Below are 21,128 nucleotides of genomic sequence, written 5' to 3'. Positions count from 1 at the left end.
CCCTTGTCCTTCTACATGGTAGTGGTCATGGGTTTGGAAGATGCTGCCAAAGAAGCCTTGGTGAATTCCTGCAGTGCGTCTTGTAGATGGTACACACTTCTGCTATGCATCGGTGGTGGAGGGAGTGAATGTTTGTGGATGTGGTGCCAATCAAGTGGGCTGCTTTGTCCTGGATGGTGTCAAGCTTCTTGAGTGTTGTGGGAGCTGCACTCATCCAGGCAAGTGTCACTGTGCAGCAGTGGTGGAGGGAGTGAATATTGAAGGTGGTGAATGGGGTGCCAATCAAGCGACTGCTTTGTCCTGGATGGTGTCAAGCTTCTTGAGTGTTGTGGGAGCTGCACTCATCCAGGCAAGTGGGGAGTATTCCATCACACTCCTGACTTGTGCCTTGTAGATGGTGGACAGGCTTTGGGGAGTTAGGAGGTGAGTTACTCATCGCATGATTCCTATCTTCTGACCAGCTATTGAAGCCACAGTATTTATATGGCTAGTCCAGTTCAGTTTCTGGTCAATGGTAACCCCCAGGATGCTGATAGTGGGGGATTCAATGATGGCAATGCCATTGAACATCAAGGGGCGATGGTTAGATTCTCTCTTGTTGGAGATGGTCGTTGCCTGACACTTGTGTAGTGTGAATGTTACTTGCCACTTGTCAGCCCAGGCCTAGATATTGTCCAGGATATTGTCCAGGCCTTGCTACATTTGGACAGGGACTGCTTCAGTATCTGAGGAGTCGTAAATGGTGCTGAACATTGTGCAACATCAGCGAACATCACCACTTCTGACTTTATAATGGAAGGAAGGTTATTGAAGAAACGGCTGAAGATGGTTGGGCCAAGGGCACTACTCTGAGAAACTCCTGCAATGGTGTCCTGGAGCTGAGATGACTGACCTCCAACAACCACAGTTATCTTCCTTTCTGCTAGGCATGACTCCAACTAGTGGAGAGTTTTCCCCCTGATTCCTATTGACTCCAGTTTTGCGCGGGCTCCTTGATGCCACATTCTGTCAAATGCAGACTTGATGTCAAGGGCAGTCACTCTCATCTCACTTTGGGAGTTCAGGTCTTCTGTCCATGTTTGAACCAAGGCTGTAACGAGGTCAAGAGCTGAGTGGCCCTGGCCGAACCCAAACTGGGCGTCAATGAGCAGGGTATTGCTAAGCAAGTGCCGCTTGATAGCACTGTTGATGACCCCATCTATTACTTTACTGATGATGGAGAGTAGACTGATGGGGCAGTGATTGGCCAGGTTGGATTTGTCCTGCTTTTTGTGTCCAGGACATACTTGGGCAATTTTCCACATAGCCGGGGAGATGCCAATGTTGTAGCTGTACTGGAACAGCTTGGCTAGTGGCGCGACAAGTTCTGGAGCACAAGTCTTCAGTACTATTACTGGAATATTGTCAGAGCCCATAGCCTTTACAGTATCCAGTGCCTTCATATCACGTGGAGTGAATCGAATTGGCTAAAGACTGGCATCTGTGATAGAGGCAACCAGAAGATGCCGAGATGGATCATCCACTGGCTGGAGATTGTAGCAAATGCTTCAGCCTTATCTCTTGCACTGATGTGTTGGGCTCCTCCATCACTGAGGATGGGGATATTTGTGAAGCTCCTCCTCCAGTGAGTTGTTTAATTGTCCACCACCATTCACGAATGGATGTGGCAGGACTACAGAGCTTAGATCTGATCTGTTGGTTGTGGGATTGCTTAGCCCTGTCTATCACTTGCTGCTGATGCTGTTTGGCATGCAAGTAGTCCTGTGTTATAGCTTGACCAGGTTGACGCCTCATTTTTAGCTATGCTTGGTGCTGCTCCTTGCATGCCCTCCTGCACTCTTCATTGATCCCCTGGCTTGCTGGTAATGGTAGAGTAGGGGATATTCCAGGCCATGAGGTTACAGATTGTGTTCGAGTACAATTCTGCTGATGGCCTACAGCGCTTTATGGATGCCCAGTCTTGAGTTGCTCGATCTGTTTGAAATTTACCCCATTTAACACAGTGGCAATGTGACAAAACACAATGGAGGGTATCCTCAATGTGGAGGCAGGACTTTTGTCTCCACAATGACTGTGTGGCGGTCACTCCTACCCATACAGTCATTGGCAGATGCATCTGCAGCAGGCAGTTTGGTGAGGATGAGATCAAGTATGTTTTTCCCTCACCAACTGCCAAAGAGCCAGTCTGGCAGCTTTGTCATTCAGGACTCAGGGTGGCTCGGTCAGTAGTGGTGCTACCGAGCCGCTCTTGGTGATGGGCATGGAAATCCTGAGGGGTGGGAGGACTTCAGAGCACATTCTGCACCCTTGCCACCCTCAGTGCTTTCACTGAATTCAGATTCCACCATCTGCTATGGCAGGATTCAAACCCGGGTCCCCAAGTATTACCCTGGGCCTCTGGATTACTAGTCCAGCGACAAGAACACTTCGCCACTGCCACCACCGTGAAGAGAGAAACAGCGTTAATGCTTCAGGTTGATGATGACCTATTCATCAGAACTGAAGAAAGCTCCTAAACCTTAACTTGGTTCCTTTACACAGATGCTGCCAGACTTGCCTTTTATGGTCTTCTCAGATAGATTATGCACCTATTGTTAATAAGGGCAAGCCTTCTCTCACTATCCTTAACCATGTCACTTCTTATTCACATACTTTTCCATGTAATTTTTTTTTCTAGCAATAACCTACATTTGTATCATGTTTTTAACATTGTAATGTTCCAATACACTACACTGGAACATTATCAAACAAAATATAACACCAAGCCTCATAAACATATATTAGGACAGGTGACCAAAAGCAGGGAGTGGTTTAAAGGAAGAGAGAGGGGTAGAGAGTCAGAGAGATTTAGGGAGGAAATTCCAAAATTTGGGGCCTAGGAGGTTGAAGGCAAAACTGCCAATGGTGGAGTGATCAGAAATGGGGAGGCTAGAATTGGAGGAGTACAGCTATCTCTGTAATCTCCTAAAGCTCCAAGATAGAGAGATGCAAGGCCATGGGTTGATTTGAAAACAAGGACAAAAATTTTAAAATTGAGCCATTGCTTGACTGGGAGCCAATGTAGGTGAGCACAGAGGTGATGGGTGAAAAGGACTTGGTGCAAGTTAGGATATGGGCAACAGAATTTTGGACGGATCTGTTTTCCAAAGTGCATGACTTGTGTTGTTGGATAGATACCACAAGCAATGCAACGGAGCATCAAAATCCTAGCCTCTGTCCAGTTAGATTGGAAAATAGCAAATGTAACTCCTTTAATCAAAAAGAGAGGGAGACAGAAAGCAGGAAACTACAGGCCAGTTAGCTTAACTTCTGTCATAGAGAAAATGTTAGAAACTATTATTAAAGATGTTATAGCAGGGTACTTAGAAAAGTTTAAGGCAATCAGGCAGAATCAACATGATTTTGTAAAAGGGAAATCATGTTTAACCAATTTATTGGAGTGTTTTGAAGGAGTCGCATATGCTGTGGATAAAGGGGAACTGGTGGATGGATTGTACTTAGATTTCTAGAAGGCAGTTGACAAGGTGAAAATTTAAAGGTTATTGGGAAAATAAATGCTCATGGTGTGGTTTGTAACATATTGGCATGGATAGAGGATTTGCCAGCTAACAGGAAACAGAGAGCAGCCATAAATGGGTCTTTTTCTGGCTGGCGGGATGTGATGGGTGGTGTTCCACAGGGATTACTGCTGGGACCTCAACTTTTTACAATTTACATAAATGACTTGGATGAAGGGACAAATGGTATGGTTGCTAAATTTGCTGACAACACAAAGATAGGTAGGAAAGTAAGTTGTGAAGAGGATGTAAGGAGGCTACAAAGTGACATAGATAGGTTAAGTGAGTGGGCAAAGACCTAGCAAATGGAGTATAATGTGGACAAATGTGAAATTGTCCATTTTGGCAGGAAGAATAAAAAAGAAGCATATTATCTAAATGGTGAGAGATTGCAGAGCTCTGAGGTTCAGAGGGATCTGGGTGTCCTAGTGCATGAATCACAAAAGGTTAGTATGCACGTCCAGCAAGTAATTAGGAAAGCTAATAGAATGTTATCATTTATTTCGAGGGGAATTGAATACAAAAGTAGGGAGGTCATGCTTCAGTTGTACAGGGCACTGGTGAGACCACATCTGGAGTATTGTGTACAATATTGGTCTCCTGATTTAAGGAAATATGTAAATGCATTAGAAACAGTTCGGAGAAGGTTTACTAGACTAACACCAGGAATGGGCAGATTGTCTTATGAGGAAAGGTTGGACAGGTTAGGCTTGTATCCACTGGAGCTTAGGAGAGTAAGAGGTGACTGATCGAAACCTTTAAGATCCTGAGGGGTCTTGACAGAGTGGATGTGGAGAGGATGTTTCCTCTTGAGGGAGAATCTAGGACTCAGAGTCACAGTTTAAAAATGAGAGATGAGGAGAATTTTTTTTTCTCGGAATCGTGAGCCTTTGGAACTCTCTTCCTCAAAAGGTAGTGGAAACAGAGTCGTTGAATATTTTTAAAGCAGAGTTATACAGATTTTTGATTAATAAGGGGGTGAAAGGTTATCGGGGTAGGTGGGAGATTACAATCACATCAGCCATGATCTTATGGAATAACGGAGAAGGCTTGAAGGGCCTAGTTCATATGTTGTATGGTTTATAGCTTAAGAGGAGTAAGTTTAAAATGGGATCATTAACTATAATTTCTGGAAGATGTTTCTGGAAAAAAGTTGTCATTCCTTTGCTTCTTCTGCGATTCAAACTATTCCAGAGAAAATTTTTCAGTGGTTACTTTCCTCACTGTACACTTTGCCATCACTTTCTGGCATCAAACGTAGACCCATCTCCAGGAACATGCATGTTGACTCATGCAGTTTACATCTCCATTAGAAAATAGTTTACTGTTTCCCCCAGGTGCCTGGGTTTTCTCTAATGTAGCCAGGTTCAATGACTTTAGAAGCATTTTAGAATTTGTCGCTTGGTCATACAGAACGTGAGCATTGCTGATAAAGGAGACACACTTCAAATCTTATCATCTTGCCTCATTAGGACATATGCAGGAATGCCAAATCTCAAAGAGAGTACAGTTTATGCTGGATGAGAAAAGGATGGTAAGTCAGCTCTGATTGGTTGAGGCAGTGCCATGGAGAATGTACTAGGGATGTATTGTCCTCCTCACGTTCCATCTTCCACATCCAGGCATTGCACCTTCTTTGAATTAAACAAAAGTGTGGGGGACATTAGCTCCCTGGTACATTGTCCAAGTGATGCCTCATTGAAACTGGACTTGCCAACCAGTCAGCACCCTTTTCTCATCCAGTATAAATCGTTGCTCCCTTTGAAATTTGACATTCCTGCATCTGTCCTCGTAAATGCAAGATGAAAAGCATTGACAGCATACCTCTGTTTCAGCAATATTTTAGAATTAATTAGCCTTAACTTCTGAGAACTTCCTAATACTTTGCATTTGACCTTTCTGGGTATTCTGTAATCCTACAACATGCAAAAAAAAAAGACACATTTTTGTGGAAAGTAAAGGTTAATTTTGAATGCTTCACATACAATATTTTCCCCTTGTTGGTTTTCTTCTCCTGCTGAGGATGTTAACCCTTGAGAGCCAGTTATGGTATCTCCTAGTGGTCATCTTCTAGTGATCATTCTCATTTATGAACAGGCTAATCGACTGCAAGATGCATGGAAGGCAGTTTTGATCATGTGTTCACCTAAGACCCACACATGTGCAGCCTGAGCACTGATCACTGCATAATGGTCATAGAAATAGAGGAACATAGGAGCAGGAGTAGACCATTCAGTTCCTCGAGCCCACTCCACCATTCAACTGGATCACAGCTGTTTGTCTACCTCAACGCCATTTTCTCGCACTATCCCTTGATGTCAATAGTATCTAGAAATCTATTAATCTCTGTCTTGAACATATCCATTGACTAAGCTTCCACGGCCCTCTGTGGTAGAGAATTCCAAAGATTCACTACCCACCGAACGAAAAAAATTTCTCCCCCTCTGAGTCCTAAATATCTTGCCCCTTACTCTGAAACTGTGCCCCCGATTCAAGAACCACATCCCCACACCCCCACGGACCCCCCCCCCCCCACCCCCACCCCCCCCAACAAAGCCAGGGAAACCATCCTTTTCTGCATCTAGCCTGTCTAGCCCCTTAAGAATTTTTAAAGTTTCAACGAGATCACCTCTCATTCTTCTAAAATCTAGAGAACACAGGCTTAGTCTCCTCAATCTCTCCTCATAGGACAATCCCACCATCCCAGGAATTAGACTGCTGAGCCTCCACTGCAATCCCCCTATGGGAAGTATATCCTTCCTTAGGTAAGGGGACCAAAACTGCATACTGTACTGCAGGTGTGGTCTAACCAAGGTTCTATACAGTTTAAGCAAAAAAATCTTCAAATCCTCTTGCAATAAAAGCCACCATACCATTTAACTTCATAATTGCTTGCTGAACCTGCATGTTAGCTTTCAATGACTTATGAACCAGGTTCCTTTGGACATCAGCACTTCCCAACATCTCACCATTTAAAAAATACTCTGCACTGCTGTTCCTCCTATTAAAGTCGATAATCTCTCACTTGTACACATTATATTCCAACTGGCATGTTCTTGCCCACTCCCCACTTTTCCAAATCCCCTTTGAAGCTTGTTTACATCATTCTCACAACATACATTCCCACCTAGTTTAGTGTCATCCGGAAACTCGGAAGTATTACAATTAGTCCCCAAATCCATGCCATTGATATAGGTTCTGAACATCAGGGGCCCAGGTACTGATCCTTGTGGTATCCCACCAATTACAGCCTGCCAACCTGAGAATGACCTATTTATTCCTACCCTATGTATTCCATCTATTAACAATCCTCAATCCTTGCCAGTATATTATCCCTATCCCATGTGCTCTAATTTTGTTTACTAAGCTCTTGTGTGGGACCTTATCAAAAGCCAAATACACCACATCCACTGGTTCCCCCTTCTCTATTCTCCTAGTAACATCCTCAAAAGCTCCTATAGGTTTTCAAACATTAAAAGGCCCATAGCTCCCCATTTTCTCTCTCCCTCCTTTCTTAAATAGTGGGGTTACATTTGCAACTTTTCAATCCACAGGCACCCTTCCAGAATCTATAGAATTTTGAAAGATGATCACCAAGACGTTCACCATCTCTACAGCCACCTCTTTCAACACTCTATTATGTAGATCACTGGGTCTCAAGAATTTATCAACTTTCAGTCCCATTAATTTCTCCAGTACTACTTAATTAATGCTAATTTCTTTCAAATCCAAATTCCTACTAGTCTCTTGGTTCTCTATTATTTCTGGGAGGTGTTTTGTATCTTCGTCTGTGAAGAAAGACACAAAGTAATTATTTAGCTTCTCTGCCATTTCCCTATTCCCCATTATAAATTCCCCTGTCTCAGCCTGTAATGGATCCACATTTGTTTTTGCTAATCTTTTCCTTTTAACATATCTATAGGGGCTTTATCAGTCTGTTTTTATGTTTCTTGCTTGTTTACATTCATAGTCTGTTGCCCCTTTAGTATTGCTGACAAAAGAGACATGTGTCAAAACATGTGTCTTGTACCCATCAGGACACTTTGCAAGAACACCAATATAAGGGGGAAACAACAATTTATACTATATGTGAAGAAAGTGCTGATTGGTTGGCAAGTGGACTGTGATTGGTAGAAACATTGCTATGGAGAATGCACTAGTGATGGTGACTAACAAGTTAACTGCCAATTGTCCTGATGAGTGCAAGGCGAAAAGCTTCCACGTATCTCTTTTTTCAGCAATACTCACGTTCTGTACTATCAAACGACTATTCTCCCTTTCTTTATCAGTTTCTTGGTTCTCCTTTGCTGAATTCTAAAATGCTGCCATATTTTCTAAGGCTTTCTACTTTTTTGGCAACTTTATAAGCCACTTGCTTTGATCTAATACAACCTTTAACTTCCTTTGTTAACAAGGTTGAAGTACGCTGACCAATTTCCCTATCGCAAAGGTCTGAGTCCTATAATTGTGCTGTGGCTGAGATCAGGAACTTTACTGGTCTCTAATGATCAGCTATTCACTGGATAAACAAGGCAGGGTGGGGGGTAGGGGACATTGGAGTTTCTCTGTATGTCTTAATATTTTTAGCATCTACAATTGTATCTATAGATGCAGTACAGTCTGAACAGCCAATAAGGTAGAATGGAGAAAATGTGTACTGAACAGCATGGGAAAAAAATTGCCTTGATATAGTGCCTTTCATGAATTCAGGATATCCCAAAGCACTTTGCAAGAGATATTTTTGATTTCTTTTCCATTCATGGAAGTGGGTATTGTTGGTAAGATCAAGGTTTTATTTTCCATCCCTAATTTCCTATGAGAAGGCAGTGATAATGAGCAGTTTTCTTGAACCACTGCAGTCCATGTGGTGTTGGTAAAGCCACAGTGAGCTTTTCATAGTAGCTATTGATACAACTGAGTGACAGTTACCATATTGTTGTGGACCTTTAGTCACTTAGAGGCCAGACCGGGTCAGAATGGCTGATTTCCTTTCCGATAGGACATTAGTATATCAGAAGTGTTTTTACGATAATCCAGTTGTTTCATGATCACCATGACTGACACAGGCTTTTTATTCCAGGTTTATTTAATTAACAGAATCTAAGCTCCCTAGCTGCCATGGTGGGATTTGAACTTGTGTCTCCAGAACATTGATCCAGGTGTCTGAATTTCTAGAGCAGCAACATAACCATTATGGTGCCACTGAAATACAGCCACTGTTGTTTGGTTTGCCAACTAGTTTACACAGAGTAAGTTCCCACAAACAACACATGAACAAATGGCTAGATTGTGTAATTTTTGTGTTGGTTGATGGAAGACTGTTGGTCAGCACATCAAAATGACTCCCTGCTACTCTTAAGCACTGTCATGGAACCTTTAATATTGATAGTTAGACCTGCGTACACTGTCCCATCAAATGGGCAACATCTCTGCCAATGCAACATTCAGTCAAAAATGAATGAAATGTCAATTTAGATAGTGCTCTCAGACTTGGGGCAGGTTTTTCTGGTCTGCTCGCTGACACGTAAGATGATGCGGGGATATGTCGGGCGTCCATCCTGATATCACCCCATGACGTTTAGATTGTCAGTTCGGTGGGCAGCTGAATCAGCGGCGCGCCCGCCAAACTATCAACGGCCTATTAAGGCCATTAAAAAACCAATTAACGCGTTTGATGGACCTGCCCATCCAAACTTAAGGTTGGCGGGCAGGCCAGGAACCCAGGCGGGCCTCAGAAAAAGCATGAAAACTCATCCACGGGCGTGATGTGATTTCATGAGGGTCTTTAAATTTTTACGAAAGGTTTCAATAAAAGTTATGGACATGTCCCAACTCATGTGACAGTGTCACATGAGGGGACATGGCAGGGGAATTTTTCAAATCTCTTTATTTCAAGTTTTACTTCGGAGACGATTTCCCTGAGGCAGCACTTTGCCTCAAGGAGATCTGTGCGCTCTTTCACGTGCATGTGCAAAAGAGCGCACTCCTGGCTGAGGAAATCTACCCCCCCCCCACCTCCACCCACACAGGGAGCGAATAGCGCTTCCTGGCACACGTCACGCTGGGTGAGCCTTAATTGGCCAGCCCAATTAAAATGGCTGCGCGCACCCGACCAGGGGTGCCGATCGGGGGCCCGCCCGCTCCCACTCCTGCTCTTCCCCCCCGACAGGGGGAAAATGTTGGCCTTGAACTTTTTTTGACTTGGAAGTGAAAACCAAACTGGTCCAATGGCGACTTGTGCGTTTCATGCAGCTGTGTAAGGACATTATATAAAGGGAAGGAATCAGTACAAAAAATCCATTGCACAGAATGGGTTAAGTGGTATGGCCTAATCATTACTTTTCAAGGGGATATGAGCAACCCATTCACAAACAAGGCTTGCTGTTCTTGAATGCCAAATCACACCTCTTAAATCTCTAAGTGACTGTAAACAATTAATAGTTTATTTTGCAGGGCAGACGCTATTGTTGTGAGGACAGTAACATATAGTACCCAGAAAAACCACAATGGATCAACTAGCTTCCTGAAATTACCTGTTTTATAGCAGAGATTAAACAACTTGCTCAAACTGCACTTGTTTTGTTAGAGAGCAGGGAGAGATAAATTCTCTTTTTTTTTAATGAGAAACAGATGCCCTCTGGATAGGAGATAGTTGATGATGAAAATAATGCAGCTGATAGGAAACAACTTCCAACTCATTACCAGGCTTATCTGGGAATACTGCTGATCTCAGACCCTGTCAGAAACTGGACATAATCCAGAATATGTTTAATATCTTCAGACAGATCAAAATAATCTCCCAGTAGATCACTTCAGCACAATTTAAACCACTTTTTGCTGAAGGTATTTATTGTTTAAATCAACTTTTGAAAGAAGGTAATGTCCCCCTTGGTCAGTAGCTGATGAATGGGAGAATGTCACAGGAAAATCTGACCAACTTCCCATTTCATGATCCTGTGCTAAATTGCCTGATAGCATAACAGAAATGACTTTTTAATCTTTTTTCAGAAGAAAAAATACATAAGGGGTAAGAAGCTATTTAATTTTCTTAAAATCAATGGCAGCTATATTTAAACTTTAGCATGGCCTGACCCAGTGACCCAAAGGCTCTGAATGCAAGCCTCTGGTCTAAGGCAGTAAGTAGTTACATGGGCGTTTAACATAAGCTATAAATTGGGCATAAACATATGAAGCGAGAAATACAAATGTTGAAAGTGAAAAAAAAGTGGTGTATTTCTCAGGGCATGGGGGCAGGGCCCTTATATAATTTAGTATTCCATCATGCCCTGGAACTCCCTCGACAAAAATATAATCCAATTTCCTCAATGGTTTAATGAGTAAATGCACTCTAGGGTATTGTAATGGCCCATATATTCCCAGTATCTGCTATTAGCTGATTCTAGCCAAGTCCGCTATATCAATATGTTCCATGTTAGTTGTGACTGGCTTAGGAACAATTACTGAGACAAAAGGGTGTCTGAACTGTAACTGGTTTACTGGATAACATAACTGTATGCAGATAAATATGATTAGGTGTTACTCAGTCTCAGCCAAGAGCATTCTCCCTCTCGACTCTCAGTCATGTGCCTCTTACATCATCATATGGGCAGTACTGTTTCTGTCATCCCACACATTAACCCTTTCAACCCTGATCACCCTGATACTACATCTCCTCCCCACGTTTTTGTCCACATATATTTTACATTTATATTTATATACTACCCCATCTTCCCCCAACTCTCTGACTTCATAGATTCACTCTCTCTCGCTCTCTCTCTCCAGTCTCTCTCCCTCTCCCTCTCCCTCTCTCCACACACTGTCTGCCCAGTCTCTTTCTCCAGGCTTTCTCATTGTTCCCACCCTCTCTCTCCCTCTCCACTCTCTCTCTCTCGCTCTCCACTTCCTCTCTCTCTTTCTCTCTCTCTCCACTCCCTCTTTCTCCAATCTCTCTCTCTCTCTCTCTCTTTCTCTTTCTCAGGATGTCCCTATCTCCACCTGCTGGGACCAAATTGTGTGCTGTGCTCACCAGGTTGTGATCCCAAGCCTGCTGTACAACGAGGTCCCACTGAGGTGTGTGTCTGTGTTGGTGGAATATGCGGGTGAGCGGTCTGACGGGTCTTCTTCTGTGGTGTCCTCTGGTTGCTCATCCAAGGTGTTGTTGTGCCCACTCCTGCACTTAGTACAACAGGGGAAAATCCCACCCAAGATTTCTCTCATTCCTTCTTATAGAACCTTCTGAAGTATGTACTGAAAAGTGATTATCATCTCCTTGGATAATTACTCCTTTTTTGGCTTGATCTTTTATCTGGATCTTTCTCTCTTTGCTGTTACACTTCCCTTGCTCACCTTTCTCGCTCTCTCTCTCTCTCTCTTCGTTGGATTTTGTGGGCTTATCCCTCGCTTTGTATTTGATATGTCCCCTAGAAATGTTTGTTGCCTGGTTCCTTTTGATGGTTTAGTCTGTCTTTATTTAAATCTGGAGTGATGATTCTTTGTAGCCTTTCATTTGTGAATTCTTTTCTGGTCTGGGACTTCTATGTCTGGGAATAATTGTTTAGGTAGAATATGAAGCCGTGAGGAAGCCACTTGATCAGCATCTTGCTATTTCTCAAATTCCAGTAACCCTGTTGTAGCAGTAAGATCAATATCTACCAATATAGTTAAGGTGGACGTCGTATGGTTTGGTTCTGTCTCTAGTTCTGGACTTGTTTGACTGGTAGCATCCTTGACTACCACTTTTTGTAGATGGATAGGTGCAGAAGCACTTACAAAACTGTTGGATGAATGTGGTATTGTACCAGTGTATTCTGTCGCTTGTGTCTCACCTTCCACCTTCTCAGCAGAATGACAAAATGGTTCACTACACCTTTGGTGAGAACAAGTTTATTCTCTCTCTCCTGGACCTCTTTCTGGAAAAGGGCTGGATTATCGACCTCTGTGAAGAGTGTCAAAAAATTAGTGCTGAAGTCCCGAAGTCCCAATCTAGATCTGCACTGCTTCTGGACAGATTGAGGGGCTCAGATTTGTTGTCATCCTTGACTGCCTATTGATTGATGTCCCCCGCTGCCTTGATGGGGTTGAGGTCTACACAGACGTTTCGGCCTAGAAGAGCGAATCCCTGATTGTGAAGGACATATAATGTTTCCAGTCTCTGTTGTCCCTTGTACTGGAGTGTTGCCTACATTGTTACCTTGACTTGTAGTTTGATCCCTCCTGAACCATATAACTGTGTTTCAGTTGGCTTCAAGCTTTTTGTTACTAGCCTCAGTTCCTTGTATGATAAGGCTGTTACACTTGCTGCTGCGTTCAGTTTGAAATTAGTGATATGTCCATTGACACAAATATCTACATTCTAGAATGTGTATCTGGGGCCTTTGATCTAGCCCAAGGAAATATTTTTGTTCCTCTTGTTGAGATTCCTCAATTTCATTGATGGCCTTGCGTGTGATGATTCTCTCGTTATCCTCTGTATATCTAGAGGTTTTAGTTCTACACATCTTTCCAAACTGTCTAAACCTTTTGCAGTGAAAGTATTCTGCAGTGCTTGCAGGACATTGTTCACGCTTTGTTGGTTTTCTGAGTCTCCCTGCCTCCACTTCTTCTAAGGAGCAGCTTTTGGGGTTCTTCAGATGTCCTTCTGAAGTCTTCAGCTTTTCAGCTCTTTTCTCAAGTCAGACTTGCAAACTTCTTTATAGTTGATCTTTCAGGGTCCTTCACAGCTGCCACCATGATGTATGTTGGTTGTGACTGGCTAAGGAATGATTGCTGGAACATAGGTATGTCTAAACTGTAACTTGTTTATTGAATAAGCATAACTATATAGAGACATACATGACTAGGTGTTACTCAGTCTAAGCCATGAGCATTCTCCCTCTCGACTCTTGATCATGTGTCTCTTACATCACCTCGTAGGCAGTACTGTTTCGCCAGTCCCACATATTAATCCTTTCAACCCTGATCACCCTACACCCTACAGAATACTGCAGTTAACCTCAATATTCCTGGTCAGGGAGAGGGTTGAGATGGGGGAAGATCCCTGTCCAGTGATTCCTGCTGGAAAGTACACATGTACTGTCATTGAATAGAGATGGAATTGGGCTAATCCCTAACTCCCTCCACTGTCAAATAATCTGTCATTCGTTCACTAACTCAACTCACAGATGAAGAGCGGTTACTTGAGTGAGCACTGCTGGTATCATTTGGCCTGTATGGCAATGGCATTAAATGCCTCGAAGAGGAAAGGAGAGAAATCAATGAAAATTTTACAGGTTTTTTGGCAAAAGGGAATGAGTTGTACCTTGTCTACTAACGGCTGCCAAGCTACTGAATTGGAGCCAAGATTCTGGCATAGTATAATAGGTCATAACCTCAGTTCAATTCAGTATTCTGTACCTGGTTTGTCATTGTCAGCAGCTTCTGCCTGTCCCTACAATCCCACATCCCCGCGCCTCTGCACCACCACCCTTGCAGTGATGGATTGTTCTAACCCTGTTGCAGAGAAAACCCATCTCTTTGTTTCTATGCCGTACAGAACCGTGGTACTAATGGCAATTGTTGTGAGACTCTGCAGGGCCCAAGTTCAACATACCACTCTCAGAAACTGAGCAAGTTAGTTATCTGCTCAACCCTGCCTCTTCTCCACTGTGTGCGATCTTAATCTGCTGGGAGAGTGGACCTAGGAGGAAAAGAAGTGCTTCAACCGGCCATACGAGAAAGGTCGCGAACTCACCTTTCTATGAGACCCCCCCAAAAAGCTCTCCCAGCCACTTATTTATCTGGAAACCAAGGACAGCCTAATCATCCTCCCACTCCTATTCCAGTGGCATGAGGACAAGGACCCATGGGCAAAATCTCCCAAGGGCATCCCCCTGCTGCTGCTTTGGAGGGATTTCTCACTGGAAACCAACTTAAAATCCCCAACACCTTTGGCAAAAACAAAGCTATGTGGTTGGGCCATTGGTGGTCTTTGAGGCTAGGACTGGAGCAAGATCACAGAGTTGCTGGCAAGTAAACAAAGCCTCTGTTTATGCAGGAACGCAGCTTGCTGCAGCTGCAACTCAAATATCTCCGTGGCTCCAAATGCTGTTCCAGACAACCAGGGATCTTCACACATTGCATCTGCTGCCAGTGGAGCTGTTACAGATAGCCTTGCCTTGCAGAAACCTTGCATGCAACAAATAAAAACCAAAGGCAGTAATCCTTACTGAAAGTATGCATGCATGGGTGTTAAGATCTGGGTGGGTGTGGTATCTGTTGTGAATTCATGTCAAGGCCATTAGTGTGATGCAGATGAAAGACAATGTCACATAGAACTGTACAACTAAGCAGTGGATGCCATCAGGATCTCCCTATCTTTGGAACCTCCTCCGCCTTACAATTATTATTTTTATTCATTTACAGGATGTGGGCTGCACTGGCTGGGCCAGCATTTATTGCCCATCCCTAGTTGCCCTTGAGAAGTTGGTGGTGAGCTGCCTTCTTGAACCGTTGCAGTCCATGTGGTGTAGGTACACCCACAGTGCTGTTAGATTTCTGCGTTCCTCTAATTCTGGTCATTTAAGTACCCCTGACCCAACGTTGACCTGCCTTCACATTTCTAGGCCCAAAGTTCTCAAAATTCCCTCCCTAACCGATCTGTTTCTCTACCTCACTCTCCTTTGAGGCTCTCCTTAAAGTTTACCTCTCCGACTGAGCTTTTGATCATCTGATTTAATGTAGCTCAGTCAAATTTTATTTGATAACATTCCAGTGAAGCGCCTTGGGATGGTTTACTATGTCAAAGGCGCTATATAAATGTAAGGTTACATATGTTATGATTAAAATGGGAATGGAAGAAGAAGGTGAATTTAAAAAGTAATATGTTAAATGACTGTGGGAGCTGGTTACCTGCTTACTCTCATGAACAGTGGTGCATAACCTGAGTTGGAAGACCACAAAAGGCACGTTTAAACATAGAGGGTGTGGATGAAGATAATGTACTCTTATAAGTTACAAAAAGCATGACAGCAAGGCTGCTTACACACCATCTTGACTCTAGGAATAATCTGCATCGCTGAAGAAACCAAAAAGAAGAGCGGGGAAAGTGCACATTTTTGTAACTGACCCCTGTATTTATCATTAGCAGTGAATGGGATGGTGTCAGACTACACTGTTTAAATTGAAAACAGCAACTGCAGGGAATGTTGGCAAACCTTGCAAAGATTAAGCTTGGAACTAAACAAGAAAGAAGCAAATTTATGCCTAGTTGATCTGCATACACTGTTTGATCTTCTTGTGGTCTGTTTTTCATAACATATTTGTGTTCTTTAGGATTTGTGATTCAAAAGCTTGCTGTCGCTCTGACTGGTGTTGATTTTAGAAAGTCGATCACTCCAATATATACACCATTTGATCTGGCAAAACCTGAACCCAATATTTGCAGATCAAAAATGTCTGATCCTTTAGGATGCAGAGGGTTAGCAGGTGGGAAGACTAAAGTGACTCAGTAGGACAGGGATTTATACCTCCAATTTTCCATAAATTCCAGGTGCTCCCCAGTGAGAACACCATATTCCCAAGCTTCTGTCCCAAGCTTCTAGAACTTGTCTTCACAAGGCACGAAAGCACATAGAGCCATTTATCAGGCAAGGGGAGGATTGGCAAGGAGAGAGAAATAAACGCACACGGATTTATGTCTCTTAATAACTTTTTATCAAAAGTAATTGTCAGAGACTTGGGAGTATGTTTCTTTTCAATGTTACTCAACTGCTTCTCAAAGGGATGTGGGCCAATAGTTAGTAATTCTGATGATGTTCATGCAGTAAAAGAAAAATTCACCAGTCGTTTTCCACATTTAATGTAACTTTTAAACATTTTCATTGGAGGGAGCGTGAAGAGAGTTACAGACATGCAGGGCTTTAGGGAAAGTGTTGTGAACAATAAAGCGATGGACACTTTTTGATAGCAGAGCACTCAATGTCTTGGCCACACTCTGTGAAGCTCGCTCCATAAAGTCCTGTTTCAGTCACCTGCACCGTTACTCCAGCCTTTAAAAACCTTCTCAACATTCATCTTTTTGACCAAGCTTTTGGTTACCGCTCCTGACCCCTCCTACCATGACTTGCCAGCCACTTGCCCATCTATTTTCCAATGATGCCTTGGAACAATTGTTCCCTTGCAAGCTAGCCACCACATAAAAGCAAGTTGTTGTTACTCTTTGAGTTACTCCCAGGAGCATGTCTTTGAAAAATAAGGTACTTCTTTAAAAAAAAAGACACAAACAGGATTTGTGAAGTTATTTGACCCCAATTCTGTTCTTGTTTTGCATTGAGGTGAAAATTAGAAGTGTTCTAACTGTAAGAATGATTGTTTCCTGTATGTGTATCTGTGTGCACACAATGTGCGCATTTTAATTCTAATTATTCTAAAAGATTTGGTCCTGGTGGGCCACATTAAGACTTGGTGGTGATTCTAGTCTGTAGCATGCACTGAGCATTTATAAGTGAAGTGACGAACCGCCATCTCAGAACTGCACAGAGCCGTTGTCTCTCTGCACCTACCCAATCAATCTGGGATGCCATCGTCCTTCTCAACATGAATGTCTCATTCATAGTGAGTAGCTACAGCGAGAGTTCTGAGCCTCTGTTTCAAGGGTGTCATGCTGTGTTCCAAGTTGGTGGAATGTGTTTCAGTCCCATAGAGAAACAATTTTCTATTTAAAACAAAACAGAAAAATTGAGTGGAAAAACTCAAGGTGTTCCATTCTCAGACTCTGACATTGCTCAGCTTGACAAACACAAAATTAGGAGAGAGACAAACATCAAAATATTGATAAAACAAAGCCATTGCCACCTCTGTTCCCTAAAGGCCAAAATTATATATCTGAGTAGTGGGTGAAACGTGCCACATGCTTTAGAGGTGGTTTAACACTCGTACACTTGCAAAGTGAGCTTTACAATAGCGGAAAGGCAGTTTAAGGAATGATGGGGGAAAGGCAGAAATGCTGGTAAATGGTATTTAAGCACTTCTTATTGAGAGAGGGATAAGTCACATACAAGTGGCCTTCCAGCAATCAGTCATAAAGTACTGTTTCTGAAAGGTAATCATCACGCTCAGGGAGTGGTGTAACTGGTAGGAAACTGTGTGGGCCGCTTGTTGAATGAGGCAGAAATCAGATTGTCCATTTAAGGGTACTTTAAGTTATTTGTTTTCAATTTTAATTAATCTGGGTGGTTATTTTCTTTTCCCTAATTCCCTTAGCGGGACTGATTTTATGTCACTGCAAAATTGGCATTTGGTACCCTCGCCAAAGATCTCATTTCATTTAATGGATCTAGCTCTGTGCGTTTCCTTTAGCTACACGTGGAGATCATTTTCCCTCCTCTCCAATACACCCTCAAAGATATGAGGATATTTCTAATGGACTTGAGAAAGTTGTTTTTAGTCACAAAAAAGTGCAACTAGTAAAAAAAGCCCTAAACATTAGCCGACCGTACATAAAAAGTCACATCTTCACTTTTCTCATCCCAGGTTTACTATATTAACTTCACTGACTTCGCAAGTCACGAGGTGCTCGTGGACGAAAGGCCTTTCTTGCAGTGCACACGCAGCATTGAGAACCGCAAGTCAAAATTCAACACTTGCTACACTGCAGGTGTCTGCTTACTCAAGGCGAGGCAGAAGATCGCAGTCAAGATGACGTACGAAGATACTGTTGTAAACATGAGCAAACACACAACTTTCTTTGGAGCAGTGAGACTAGGCGAGTCTCCATAGAATTCGGCTCTGTGGGACTGCACATACATTGGGGGAAAAAAACTGACAAGAAGGTACCCTGAAAGAGATGGTCCAAGAATGAAATTGAAGTGCAGCTTTTGGGTGGAGGGGTTAAGAGGTAAAAGTTCCGGGATTTCGGAGAGAAATTTCTTTCATTTATCCAAATCGAGTAGATTCCCTTTTTCCTGACTTTGTGTGAACAAGCATGACTTGTGTTGAGTTACATTTGGAAATCACCAGGACTTGCACAAGTCTGTCAACCATGTTACAAACTCTGTCATCTGTTTCTCCTGATGTGTTAACAACTCCATTGCATTGCTAATGAGTTGATTTCCGCAGTCCCTCTGTCCCCAGTCGGCTGAAATGATTCAATTCATTCTGCAACATCCATGTTGATTTAATATTGGACGTTCAACTGGTGCTGATGGTATATGTTGCTGCTCATGTTTTTATTTGCAAGTGTAATGGACCAAGGACATGCAAACATTAAGAGAAGGAAGTGAGATGTCCTTCATGTGGATGAATGGAGAAAAGCAATAATACCCTGTCCCCTGACCAACCTCTGTTATGTGACTAGAAATATGGGAGAATCAGTTGAGTAAATTTCATTTAAGCATAGAGGAAAATCCATTAAAATGCTGCATGAATGAAGACAAGAACTGTCTATTGGAGTGCAGTTAAAGTTTGGCATGCAAGTCCTGCACTATGGAATACCCTACTGCTTGCAACTTTGCACCTTTTATATAAGCATGCTTTATGACAAGGGATTTAACTTCGAGGGGTGTTAATTAAAAGAAAAGTTAGACCCTGATGAAATACATATTTAAAGGGAGCACTGCCTTGGTGCAAAAATGTTCAGCAAAGCGTTCTGTACAAACGCGGGAGGCAAAGATGCGAATAGCATCAAAATATATTGGGGCAAGTTTTCAGCTTTCTGCTTGGAAATGCAAATTAGGATATTTCCATCATGGGAAAACTAGCAATACTAGTTTAATGCTTAGACAGCAAGCTGAATTCTTTCCCCATCTGTGATATCACTCACGTACTAAGCTACCATTATAACTATGCTAAATATGACTTCCTTTGCAGCTATGAGAGGGAGGGAGTAGACCATAAGACATAGGGGCAGAAGTAGGCCATTCGGCCCATCGAGTCTGCTCCATCATTCAATGAGATCATGGCTGATCTAATAATCCTCAACTCCACTTTCCTGCCTTTTTCCCAAACCACCTTGATTCCCTTACCGATTAAAAATCTGTCTATCTCAACCTTTAAGATACTTAACGACCCAGCCACTACAGCCCTCTGTGGTAAAGAACTCTGCAGATCCACTGCCCTCTGAGAGAAGAAATTCCTCCTCGTCTCTGTTTTAAATGGGCGCCGCCTTACTCTGAGAATTTGCCCTCTGGTCCTAGACCCTCCCACAAGGGGAAACAACCTCTCAGCATCTATCCTGTCAAGCCCCCTAAGAATCTTATATGTTTCAATAAGGTCGTCTCTCATTCTTCTAAACTCCAATGAGTACAAGCCCAACCTACACAACCTCTCCTCATAAGAAAATCCCTCCATCCCCGGGATCAACCTAGTGAACCTTCTCTGGACTGCCTCCAATACCTGTATATCTTTCCTTAGATAAGGGGACCAAAACCATTCACAGTATTCTAGGCAAAAACAGAATTACCTGGAAAAACTCAGCAGGTCTGGCAGCATCGGCGGAGAAGAAAAGAGTTGACGTTTCGAGTCCTCATGTTCTGTCGAAGGGTCATGAGGACTCGAAACGTCAACTCTTTTCTTCTCCGCCGATGCTGCCAGACCTGCTGAGTTTTTCCAGGTAATTCTGTTTTTGTTTTGGATTTCCAGCATCCGCAGTTTTTTTGTTTTTATCACAGTATTCTAGGTGTCGTCTAACTAGTGCCTTGTGTAGTTTTAGCAAGACTTCCCTATTTTTATACTCCATTCCCTTTGAAATAAAGGCCAACATTCCATTTGCCTTACCTATTACCTGTTGAACTTGTATGTTAGCTTTTTGTGATTCATGCACGAGGACCACAAATCCCTCTGTGATGCAGCTTTCTTCAGTCTTCTTCCATTTAAGTAATATTCAGCATCTCTATTCTTCCTGCCAAAGTGCATAACCTCACATTTTGCCACATTATATTCCATCTGCCACATTTTTGCCCACTCGCTTAATCTGTCTATATCCCTCTGTAGACTCTTTGTGTCATCCTCATCACTTGCCTTCCCACCTATTTTTGTCACCTGTAGATTTAGCGATAGTACATTCATTTTCTTCATCCAAGTCGTTAATATATACTGTAAATAACTGTAGACCCAGCACTGACCCCTGTGGCACTCCACTAGTTACAGGTTGCCATCCATCCAAAATGCCCCCCATATCCCAACTCTCTGTCTTCTATTAGTTAGCCAGTCCTCTATCCATGCTAATATACTACCCCCAACACCATGGGCTCTTATCTTATTAAGTAGTCTTATGTGTGATACCTTACTGAATGCCTTTTGGAAATCCAAACATATTACATCTACTGGTTCCCCTTTATCTATCCCTCTGGCCACCTCCTCAAAAAATTCTAATAAATTTGTCAGGCATGATTTCCCCTTATGAAGCCATGTTGGCTCTGTTTGATTATATTATGCATTTCTAAATGCTCTGCAGTGGACGTTTGGGATCCTTGGATCCCAAAACATGACAGGTTGTCATGATGTAAATAACACGTTTTTTTCAAATTGCAAATAGAAAGCTAGAAGTAATGGTTTGTCAAACATTTTCTTGCTGATGGATGGAAAAGTGCCTGAGTA

The 21,128-nt window shown here is 42.7% G+C and overlaps 1 protein-coding gene across 1 annotated transcript in view; it reads left to right on the top strand.

Annotated features, from left to right (window-relative positions):
- Positions 1-18,491, top strand: part of eda (ectodysplasin A) — a 46,681-nt gene extending 28,190 nt beyond the window's left edge. The window contains exon 6 of the mRNA XM_041196189.1: positions 18,066-18,491. Within this exon, the coding sequence (XP_041052123.1) occupies positions 18,066-18,311 (246 nt within the window). The 3' untranslated portion in view covers positions 18,312-18,491. The remainder of the gene's footprint in view (positions 1-18,065) is intronic.
- Positions 18,492-21,128: the final 2,637 nt, after the last annotated feature.

The sequence above is a fragment of the Carcharodon carcharias genome, chromosome 9, assembly GCF_017639515.1.
Source record: "Carcharodon carcharias isolate sCarCar2 chromosome 9, sCarCar2.pri, whole genome shotgun sequence".
Taxonomy (NCBI): Eukaryota; Metazoa; Chordata; class Chondrichthyes; order Lamniformes; family Lamnidae; genus Carcharodon; species Carcharodon carcharias.
Note: the sequence above shows the minus strand (reverse complement) of the source record. Positions and strands in the feature narration are given on the sequence as shown.